The following is a 12361-nucleotide window of genomic DNA, read 5'->3' as shown; positions in this document are numbered from 1 at the left end:
GTCAAGACCCCTCAGAATCTTATATGTTTCAATCAAGTCGCCTCTTACTCTCCTAAAATCCAATGGTTACAAGTCTAGCCTGTCCAACCTTTCGTCATAAGACAACCTACCCATTCTATTAGTCCAGTAAACCTTCTCTGAACTGCTTCCAATGTAGTTACATCCTTCCTTAAATAAGGAGACCAGTATTGCACACACTGCTCCAGATGTGGTGTCACCAATTCCCTGTATAACTGAAACATAACCTCCCTACTTCTTTATTCAATTCCCCTCACAATAAACGATAACATTCTATTAGCTTTCCTAATTACTTGCTGTGTCTGCATACTAACCTTTTGCAATTCATGCACTCATGCATCTCCTCTCTTTTTACAGCATACAGTTTGCTGATGCATGTTAAAAGAAGTGATACTTCAGGGCAATTGATATCTAATAAATCAACAAAATATTAAATAACCATCAAAGTTTTATAATTTAGTAAAAGTGATGGTAACGAATATAATCTTGGAACAAAGTCTGGAAAATCAGCAAGTTGCTAGTATGTACTAAAGAGTCACTGGATAAATTAATGCAAGTAGAACAGAACCCATTTGAACGTTAATGGGTGAAGGGAGGAACTTCACTGCTTTATTGGCTTGGTTTTCTTTGCATCGCAGCACTCAGCAAGTAAAGAAAGTTGAAAATTACTAGTGTCCCTTAATCCATAGTCCCAGAGGGACTTAGCTGGACTTGCAAACCACAATCAGAGTAGACATTTGAAAGCTTTAACCTAATGGACCCGTCCCAAGAATACTTTATAGCAGTTCCAGGGGGATTCAAGTGAAATTAAACTTTCCTGTGCAAGATCATTTTTAATAGATTCAATTGACATTTGAAAGCATATGAATAGTGAATGAATACGCAAGTTGTGGGGGAAGTCAAATAACAAACGAGTGTTAAATGTGACACTCATTAGATGAAATGTTAATTGCGTTTCTTTTGCAATTATATAAAAAGCTACATGTAAGGTTAAAAGGCAAAAAATTGATAATGTAGAACTTAGATGAAGAATCTTTCTGTGGCCATTCTAATTGCTAATTGGTAAAACTGTAATAATGAGTTATGCTGACCTGGTTTGCATTACAGCAACTGTTGTACTAATACTTATCAGCTTTTCTGTCGGTTTCAAGGAAATATGAAGATCTTTTTGTTTGATTTAATTCTAATGAAGTCAGTATAGAGAATTAATAGTCATATGTAAAACTGGTCCAGGTGCCTTAAATTACCTTTATACAGTCCTGCTTTGAAAAAGTCAGAATTATTGATCTGTCCAATTTCATCACAGCATGTCCATTGGGTGCCAAGCATTTCACATGTTTAATGGCAAATGTGAGATAATGTTGCACAATATAGTTGGGAACTTGATCCCAGTCAAGATACAGGAGAAATTGCGAATAAAAGATAGTTTGGTAACTGTACTAGAGTTATTATGTAAAATTGAATTAATTCTGTTTTTACAAACAACTTGGAGCACTAAAACAGGCCATTTGGCTCAACAGGTCTATGTCGCTAATATACTCCTCCAGCCTCCTCCCAAATTAGTTCATCTAACCCTATCAGCATATTCTTTCTATTCCTTTCTCTCTCGTGTACCTATCCAGCTTCCCCTTAAATGCAGCTGTGCGAGTCGCCTCAGCTACTCCATATGATAACAAGTTGCAAGGTCTAACTGCTCTCTGGCCAAAGAAGTTTTCTTGATTTTGTTATTGAATGTGATCAAATTTACCCACAGAATTGTGTTTTATGTCTTTTAAAGCCTTCGTTGAAGATTTTATTAAAGACCTCAGCCTTTCCCAAAAGCTTGGATTAGGACATGAAGCATTTAGTGATGAGTCAAGAGTGCCAAGGAGGAATGTGGGCCGATTAAAGATGGTTTCAGATGGGACTGTAATAGATAAAAAGGAAATGGCAGATTTGTCAAATGAGTATATCATTTTCACAGAGGAAGGAGACAGAACTCCAGCAGTACAAGGGAACCTGAAAATAAGTCAAGGGAAGGAACTTTAGTGGATTGAATATAAGTTTATTAAAAATGGTAATTGAGTAAATAATTGGACTTATGATAGACAAATTTGCAGGACCTACTGGTTTCCACTCCAGGATGTTAAAATAAATAGGTGAGGATATTGCTGATACAATTGTCAAAATTGTCCTAAATTCTCTAGGATTAGGAATTGTGCCTTCAGATTGGAAAATTTCAAATATCGTTCCATTATTTAAGAAGGGAGGGGGAGAGAAAATAAGTAACTACAGACCTGTCATTTTAACATCAATTGTTGGAGAAGATACTGTACTGAGACAGAGTGACAGAGCACTTGGGCACATATTGGCTGATCAGAGTCAATGTGGTTTTGGAATGAGTTGATCATGTCACTAGTCGAATTTTTTGATGTCACTGGCATGATGGACAGGGGAGTGTCTATGGATTTTGTCTGAATGGACTTTCAGACAGCATTTGAAAAGTTTCTGCCCAAGAAATTGAGCAAAAGTAAAAGCACACAGTATTGTAGGCAATCTTGTGACATGGCTGGATAATTTGGTTGGGAAATAGGAACAGAGAGTAGAAATAAAGGAAATGGTGAAAAATGGTAGTGGGTCTTCAACTTTTCACTGCATATATTAATGAGTTGGATAAAGGAATAATGTTGTATATCCAAATTTGCAGATGACACTAAGGAGGTATAGTAAGTTAGTTGTGTAGATGAAAGCAAAAAGTTACAAAGGGACATAGACAGATTAAATGGGCAAAACCAGGCAAGTAGAGTTTAATGTGGTGAAATGTGATTTTTGGATCTGTAGAAGATAAAACTAAATATTTTCGTAATGGTGAGACACTGATAGCTGTGTAGGAACCAAGGCATTTAGGTGTCCATAGACACGAATTGCTAAAAGCTAGTGCACAGGTACAAAATTTAATCAAACTGGCTAGTGGAATGTTGGCCTTTATCTCGAGAATTCAATAGTGAGGCAGTGATGCTTCAGTTGTACAGAACATTGGTCAGATGCCATCTGGCTTACTGCACTCCTGATTTAGACAGTTTTGGGCACTGAACCTCAGGAGAGATATATTATACCAGAGCGTTTGAGGACAGTTTGCGTAAACTTGTTGTATTCCATTATGTTTAGAAGGTTGCAGTGGTGATCTATTCTAAAATGATTAAGGAATTTGATGGAGTAGATACAGAGAAACTAGTTTCTCTGCTGGGGAAATCCTGATCTTAAAATTTAGCTCTGCCATTTCAGAGAAAAATCAGGAAGTACTTTTTTGCACAAAAGGGAGTGTAAATCTGGAAGTTACTCCCCAAAAGGCTGTTGTTGCTGAGTCAAGTGAAATTTTCAAGACTGGGATCGATTTTTGTTAGGTACAAGTATTAAAGGATATACAGCAAAGGCAAATAAGTTGAGGAATTGAAGTACAGATCTCCCCTGATCTAATTGAATGGCAGAACAGGATTAAGGGGCTCAATGAACAACTGATATTTTTCTCCCAAGTACCTAATTTTCCAGGAGAAATAAGTACACCTCAGTCAGTTGTATTGATGGAATATTTTGGCAGTTTCTGCTCAGCAGTTTTTTGAAATGAATTGAAGGCTAGAAGATGTATTTTAAAATCTTTATTCAGGTAAAATTTATAATGAGTGCTTTTTAAACAGTGAGGTGGTATTTTTAATGGAGGCTGTATCTTTTTTAAAAAGAGTCTGGTGTTTGTGGGAGAGAAAGTGAGGAAAAAAAAAGGCAGACTACTAATGACACATCTGTTGTAACTTTTGTGTTCCACAAACTTCAGAAAGTACAGTATGCTCAGAGAGAGAATGAGTGATTTGTTTCAGATTCACACTGAATGTGGTGATAAAATGAATTATGAAGTAAATCTTATCTCATTATTTCACCTGATTATAAGCAATTTTGTTAATTTATGAAAGCATTTTAATTGCTAAGTTATTCAGCACAGAGCCAAACACACTCATGGGTAGAAATTGGAATGCTTTGCACACATGTTTCAGGCATGAAAAGGTTGCAGAGTTTCCCAATTTAGCATTGGGTGGCCTGCGCCCAGTCTGCCCAGGTATTGGTCCTGCTGCTAAATTAGTGTGGACTTTTTTTTAGGGGTCTTCCGCAGCTGTTTGGCCCTTAATCTCTAAGGTGCCTGTTGACTGAATCTGGAAATGAGTGGGGCAGGTTGTTGGACCTGTACCACTCAAAATTCTTCAGTGGCCTCCGTGGCAGCCAACTTTAGGAATGATCTTTTTAATTGTTTTAAAAACAGTTCTTCCCGTGACGCCAGGAGGCGCAGGAGTAAACCCCCCCCCCCCCCCCCAACTCCACAGAAGTCACTGTCACCCCCTTTAGCCCACTTCAATTCCCCCTGAAAAGCTGCTGCCAGCAAGGCAGGCAGTCCTGACATTGTTGTTTCCGCTCAGGCAAGCTGCCTGTGGATGTGCAACCGGGGGAGCAGCAGCAAGTATGTTGATGAGACCGTAAACAGGCACAGACTAATTCCTTGGCTGCTGTGGCTTTCCTTATTTCATTTGTTTTCTTCAAACAAAAGCAAATGAGTTGAATTTTAAATGCTGTAATTACTGCCTGTGTTTTGTTCATAGTACTTAGAAGGACAGATAGCGAGAGAGAAAGAATAACAAAGACGCAGAGATACACATCAAGGAACCAGTCACAAAACACCAAAATTCAGTATCTACGTGGATCCAACAGAACATTAACCATTACTGCTTGCATGGAATCTTGCCGCAACACACCCTTCCGCCCTCCACCCTGACCACAACCAATACTGTCGGACCCTCCTTCTCATCTTCACTCAGTCTATCCCTGTAATTGAAGTCCCTCATTCCTGAATCTTTTCTCTACCCTCTTTAATGCCTTCACATCCTTCCTAAAGTGTGGTGCCCAGAACGCGACACTATACTCCAGTTGAAGCCGAACCAGTGTTTTATAAAGGTTCACCATAACTTCCTTGCATTTTTACTCTCTGCCTCTATTTATTATGCCTAGTATCCCATATGCCTTATTAACGACTTTCTCAACCTGCCCTGCCATCTTCAATGATTTGTGCATATATACCTCCAGGTCCCTCTGCTCTCACACCCACTTTAGAATTGTATCCTTTATTTTATATTGTCTTTCCTTGTTCTTCTTACCAAAATGTATCACTTCACTGGAAGGGAGAAAATTAAATGTATAGTTAAAGAAGTATTTTTAAAGTATAAAGACCACTCATTTTCAGTTTTCACAGAATAACAAACAAAGTTGAAACACTGAATCCCCAAAGTAGCAGTAAAGATCGCAGAATACATTATAGAGAAATGAAATGTAACTTGCTTAGCCACCATAATTTAATGATCCGAATGTTATCCCCTAGATGACTTAAACATCACTAATAGAGCAGGTCACCATTATATAAAAAGGCTATAGAGACACTGGAGAGGATGCAAAAAAGATTTACAAGGACAATACCAATCAGGAAAGGGTGAACAGGCTAGGTCTTTTTACTCTTGAAAAGAGATGGCTGAATGGTGAGTTTTTTAATCGTGAAAGGTTTTGATGGAGTAGGCACAGAGAAAATGTTTCCACTTGTGAGGAAGAGAAAACTAGAGTCCTTCAATATAAGAAAGTCACAAAAAAACAAATAGGGAATTCAGAAGCAACCTCTTTGCCCAGACAATGGTGCAAATGTGGAACTCTATCAAAGGGAGTGATTGAGGAAGATAGTAAAGATACATTTAAGGGGAGGCTAGATAAGCATATGAGGGAGAAGGGAATAGCGGGTTATGCTAATAGTGTTGGATGGGAGGAGACTCAAGTGGAGCATATATATCATTATGGACTGATTGGGTCAAATGGCCTGTTTTTGTGCTGTGTATTCTATGTAATTCCATCCATGTAAGAAAACGGCACATTCTCTGACTCACTGTGAGCAATGCCACTAGAGAGCTAATAGTTAATTTTATAAAATCAGTTAAATGCATAACTCCTACCAAAATGTATGAAATATATTAAAATGAGGTACAGCCTAATGATACATCAGTTAGTTGTACTGATTATTGTCCACTTGTCTTTGCTTCCTGTATAATATTGAAATTTTTGAAATATTTTTATGTAGGATGCATCAATTGCTCACAGATTTCACGTAATGAGAGAAAAGCATCCTGAAAAATTCAATAGCAGGTAAGAGACTTCTATCCCCCTCTCTTTTTCTTCTTTCCTAGAGAAACTGCCTAGCCACGCAATCACACTGACATGATATAATACGTGATAAAATTGCACTGCATATTGAAAATTGGGACAATTTTTGTTCATTCCAGTTCATAACTGAATATACAGAAATGTTGATTAAGTACACATTTTTATTTCTGCTCATTGCCTGGTTTACAGATGGTTTTAAGAACTTGTAATACAATCCTGTATTCTGGTGTGCAATAAAAATAGAAATAACAAGTCTTAAATGAAAGATCTGTTGGTGATGCAGTTAACAAGTTTTCCGGAGGGAGTAGTAAGTACTGAGTGCAGTGAACAGCTAGATGGAAACAGTTAACCTTCATGAACTTTTATTCAGTCTGATAAAATTTCAGATGTGAAATTGTTTATTTTAGTGACCAAGTCATTACAACGGGCATTGTGGTATTTGCATGCCAGCAGAGATCTGTTTGAATGTTCTGTTACCTAACACATTTCAACGTTAAAGAAACAATTAATGAACTGATATTTTTGTATTGGTTTATATTTTCTTTATTGAAACTACTCGAGGTAATCCCTGGACCACATTGAATCAGAAGAAAATAGTTTTGCAATATAACTAGATATTACTGTTGGCCATATTAGCGGACAGATGCTTAACGTTTGACGTTCCTGTGCCCACTTTTCAACAGAGGCATTAATCCATTTACTGTAAATGCATTAGTACCCAACCTTTGTGCCTTTGAGAGTTCCTTGGGTGCATCCCATGGAGGAATGTGGGCCACACATCAAGTTGAAACCAGTGTGCTCATTATTTTTTTTATATCAAGTTTCAGATACTAACAGATGTTGGCCCTTTCCAAAACTATCAGTCCACAAAGTTCAAACAGAACAAACCAGCAAGTAAGAAATAACAGTTGAAATTAAACTGATTTGTCTTAGGTTTACCAGATTACCGAGGCCCACAGACCACATCATTCCCATAGGCTTTACTTTGGAACTCTTGGATTCTGATGAAGGATCATCGACCTGAAACGTTAACTCTGTTTCTTTCCCCACAGATGCTTCCAGACCTGCTGAGTATTTCCAGCATTTTCTGTTTTTATTTCAGAATTCCAGCATCTGTAGTATTTTGCTTTTGTTTTTATCTTGGAACTCCTTGTTAAATACTTTCTCTAAATAGTACACAAAGGGATGTAATACAAACACATTAAGGATTTGCCTACTAATATTGGTAACAGTCATGGCTATTACGGCTGAAGAGTTAGACTTCAACTTTATTTTGGTTCTAATTTAGTATCCCTTCACCTGGCTGCTGATGCCAACAAACCATAACTGGAAGACTAAATGGATTCCATGTTCCCATCTTATCCATATGAGCGGTGCTCCGGTTTCCTCCCACAAGCCAAAAGACTTGCAGGTCGATAGGTAAATTGGCCATTATAAATTGTCACTAGTATAGGTAGGTGGTAGGGAAATATAGGGACAGGTGGGGATGTTTGGTAGGAATATGGGATTAGTGTAGGATTAATATAAATGGGTGGTTGATGTTCGGCACAGACTCGGTGGGCCGAAGGGCCTGTTTCAGTGCTGTATCTCTAATCTAATCTAATCTAGTTTTCTTTGCTAGGGAACATTATTATAGTGATTAATATAATGATTTTGCCTTTTACTTCTTGGATATTCTGTGTCCCAGTTTTTGAAAAGAGAATGTTTTTACATCTGGGTTAGGGAGGAATAAATCAATCCAGATTCCTGATCCTGATCTTTATGCAGCAACTACTCCTGGAAATGCCTGTGGTAGGACATTGGATGAGGAAAGGATCATGCTCAGGTGTGGTTTATGCCAGCACTCAGTGGCTGGGCTCACAGATGAAGAATATCTACCTGGATGAAAGACAGCAGGGCAGCCTGTGGAACCGTATCACAGCAAGGCGACAACATCCTCAAGAGAGGAGAAAATTGATGGAAAGAACAGGGAAGGGTTTCTGATTTGCTGAGTGTAAACTCAATGAAGATTAGTCAGACCTCTTTGAATGATCTTTTAAAGAACACCAATATAATAGAATGTCACTCATGTGTATCACAAGTTATAACAGTGGGCTCTGCTACTAACAAGCTTTGTGCTGTATCAATTAGGTGCATATTTTTAAGATAAATGGCAGATAAGCAGAAAAACAAGTTGCAGTAATGCCTAAGACTCTGTATGGGTATAAAAATGATTCCACCTGTGCTGTATTCTAGAATTCATAAGAGGCTCATTAAAAGACTCGGTCTGCAAAACTTTGCTCCGTAGCACTGGTCGTTTCAGCATTATGTGTTAATTACTGCATTACTTAATGCTAACCTATAATAGAGGTCTCCTGGCAGGTCAGTAAAAGTGACAGCAGAGGAGAACAGTGTTGTAATGTTTTTTTTTATCTGCAGAACTCAGCAAATGTATTAATGGTTTGAAGCTGGACTACTTTAGCTTTTTACATTTAGTGGTTAATTTGGCAACTATTAAATTATTGCTGCTTTCTTTCACTGGTTTGATTGAGCCAAGAAGGAAGTATTCTGGAAATGGTGCACCTGCATGTTTGAGTCATGCAGGAGCTTGACACATTATGCTGTTTGTTCTATGTGGATAGATCAAGAATACTCAAGTATGGGCAAATCCAAGGTCTGTACAGCAGATCAAAATTGCTTTCAAATTCCTGCAGCTGGGGAAATCCCACTGTTGTACAATATCAAAGAAAATTTAGTTTTCCAAGCTGCTTTAATTAAACTCCGAGCTATATTGTTTTGTTACAAAAAGGTGGTTTTCCATTCAAACAGAATTGTTTTTAGAATGAAGATTTTTTTTTTTGTTTTAGCAACTACCTGTGTTACAGGAGAAAAATATTTTGTGGTTTATTCTTTGTAAATGAAAATATAATCATTAAAAAGGATTAGGCCTCAACTCATTTCTGTTTGATGTACAGAATCCTTCTCTACTATTTAGTTAACTCCAAAGAGAAAATGTAAATGTTGTCCAGCTATTCAGAGCAGCCATTTCTTACTATGGAGAAATCTTTAGCCATCTTTTGTGTTTGGATGATGTCACAGTTTTTTTAAACTGCTGTGTATTTGTTATGGACAGGTGGGAAATGGTGTGGCTGGTTTCCACTGGTTGCCTCCCAACTGACCACAGATTGTGTTTTTGTTTAACTTAGTGTTTCAGCCCCTGTGTTTTGTTGGCCAAATAAATAGTGACAGTTTTTTTGCATGAGTTTAAAACAGAAGATTAAATATTTATGAAACAATAATCACCTGAAATGTTTGCAACACCACCCACGCATGCATTCACACTCTCATGCACACTTAAGAAAAGATAGATAGAAGGTAAACGGTAAGAGGCGTTAAGAGTTCAAGGTGTAAAAGTCTGTTGTTTTCAGGAAAAATCTGTGGGATCCTCTTTGACGGTAAGTTTTAAAGTTGGAGGCCTGTTAGTTGGTTTTCTTGCCCTTGCTGGGTTGCTGAAGTCTCCTTGCAGTCAACACTTCAGTTGGAAGACAGTGCTGGTATCTCTTAGTTCAGTTTTCACCGGTGGAAGAGTTGTTCAAAAGACACTCTCTTATTTCTCTGCTGCAATTGGTTTCCAGCTCGTCTCAGCAGGGTTCAACTGGCTTAGCTGTAATTAAAGATGTCTTGTGCTGGAATTAAAGATGGCTTTCAATGTTTTCTGTGATCTTAGACTGATGACTCTCTTTGTTCTCCCAAAAGGTTACCTTTAAAGGTAAATTCATAAAGTGTTAGTTTTGCCCATGTGACTTTAAGCTTTCGGTTCCTGAGGAGCTATACAACAGCTTCTGATCTCAGCCCATTTTGATAAGATGAGGGATGTTCACACCTTATTGTAGTAATTTTCTGAGCCCACCAGCTCCCAAACTAACCCCCCACAGATGATTGAAAATTCAGCCCCAGATTTCTGTTTTTTTCCCCCCTTGTCTTCCATGTAATTTTATTCAACGAGCCATTTGACATTGTCCTGTTGTCAGACATAACCAGTTTGAAACAGAAAACGTATTGGAATTAAGTTTTAGTGTATTGTAAATAGTTTTGATTTTGTAGTTTTGAATGAAGAACTTACATTTTCAAAACAGGTGAAATGGGGGAAACAAGTCACACAAATTAAAACAGCTTGTAACTATTAGAGAAATACAGAAACCTTGAAGAGCCAATGGAGGTAGGAAGTTTGTATTTCAATGTTAAGCATTTCTGCCAGCAGCCACTAGGAATGTGATATTCTGTTAAGTACGGTAATAGCAGTTTGAGTCTGCCAACATTTCCAACTAAAGATTCTCACAAGCAAAGTTGCAACAAAAGATATTGAGATTCTTGCTGAAATCATCCCTTATTGAAATTGCTTGCATTCATATTAGTTACAAAATCTCATCTTATTTCATTTGCCTCTTAGTACAACTACTGTTACTAAACCAGTCTGTGCAAAAAAATAGCAAGTGTTATAAATGTTTGTCATCAAAAAGTGTTTTACTTACAATTAAGAGAAGCATGGTAATACTGGAGCTTTAAAATAATTAGATTACTAGTGGATAAAAAAAAATCTCTTCTGTAGTGTGTCACATTTCTTATGACATTTTGACCAAAGCTAAAGGGAAAAGCTAAAATTTTAGACCTTCACCACTCTTTTGGTTGCAATTCAGGGATCGTGTACTGTTCTTTATATACTAATAAAAAATCTTGTTTGAGGCACACAATTCTGTCCACAAACCATACTTTCTGTTGCCACAATATCTTATCATGCCTCTCAACATTTCCCATTTAATTTTGCTATGTCAAGTGTAATGAAGTAGTTCAGGCTTTAGCCATTGTGGTTCTATGCATCAAGTTTCCAAAGTCTCCCAACATTTATCACAATCTAGTACTTTAAAAAAAAAACTAAAACAAAAAAAATCAATTTACTCGTATTTTATATAATTATTACTAGCCAAGCAAGCAAGCCTCTGTGAACTAGTAATGATTCAGTTATTCCCATTTACACCACTAGACCCATCTTTGCTTTCTTCACTTGCCCCATTGCATCTCCTTTTGCCTTGCATCATCACTACTTTTGACATTTAATATCTCCTGCCTTCTATCCTAGCACAGATCTTCCCTTTTGTTCTTGCACCGCCGCACCGCACCCCCCCCCCCCCCCCCCCCCCACAAGCCTGGACAGCTTTTCCCTACCTCTGTACTTCAAATATGTTGCATCTCTAACTTTTTCCACTTCTGATGAAAGGCCAGCGACATGAAACGTTAACTCTGTTCCTCTCTCCACAGATACTGAGTACCTTCAGCATTTCCTGTTTTTAGTCAAGAGTAGGAATCTGGCTGATATTTCCAACCCTAAACAGCGGGGCAATAAAACCAACATAGGGCCTTACTGCTCCCCAGTTGAGATCAGCTAATTCAGCCCAATCCAGGGATTGAATCTCTGGCCTTTATGGCCCATCCAATCAATAGATAAAACTCATTTGAATCATTAGGGTGGCCCACAAATATTTTGCTTATGCTTGATTGCCTTTTAACTCTGCCTAAAACACCTTAATGTGGCAACAGAAAATGCCAGCTACAATTTATATAACAGTAAAATGTTATTTGGATCAGTGTCAAATACAATAATTTCTTCTGAACAGGCATCTATTATTTCTTGCAGATGATCTTTAGTCTACAAGTTTGGATCTGCAATACCCGTAATGAGTTGCTTCCACTTGGAGATTCCAAGTTCTTTTCATACTGTATGTTGCTGGGTATCTTCCCTCTGGCATTCTAACTTTACATGTTCAGACACGTGTGAGTGTCTGCCATGTAGGTAGGATATTTTTATTAGCTATTTGAGTGATTTCCTTTCAACTGCTGCACATGGTCCTTCAGCCTTTCTGTATGTTGGTATGTACTGAAGCTATTTAAAATGGTGACTCACCAGCACTACATTTTGTACCACACTCATTCGGGACATTTATTCTTTTTCATTAACAAATCATTGCCATGACCTTAATCAAAGATCCAATAGGTCTGTTGTGGAATTGGGGCTGCAGAGCTTGTTAAATCAAGGGTTGGAAACAGACTGCTTTCATTTTTGATAGAGTAGATAGGGGGAAATGTTTCC

The 12361-nt window shown here is 37.8% G+C and overlaps 1 protein-coding gene across 9 annotated transcripts in view; it reads left to right on the top strand.

Annotated features, from left to right (window-relative positions):
* Window positions 1–12361, top strand: part of LOC137372189 (diacylglycerol kinase beta-like) — a 636709-nt gene that overhangs the window by 442858 nt on the left and 181490 nt on the right. For all 9 annotated transcript variants that reach the window (XM_068035767.1, XM_068035770.1, XM_068035771.1 and 6 more), the window contains one exon: window positions 6155–6219. In XM_068035767.1, coding sequence (XP_067891868.1) covers window positions 6155–6219 — 65 coding nt within the window. The remainder of the gene's footprint in view (window positions 1–6154; window positions 6220–12361) is intronic.

The sequence above is a fragment of the Heterodontus francisci genome, chromosome 7, assembly GCF_036365525.1.
Source record: "Heterodontus francisci isolate sHetFra1 chromosome 7, sHetFra1.hap1, whole genome shotgun sequence".
NCBI lineage: Eukaryota > Metazoa > Chordata > Chondrichthyes > Heterodontiformes > Heterodontidae > Heterodontus > Heterodontus francisci.
This window is presented reverse-complemented; position numbering and strand designations above follow the sequence as displayed.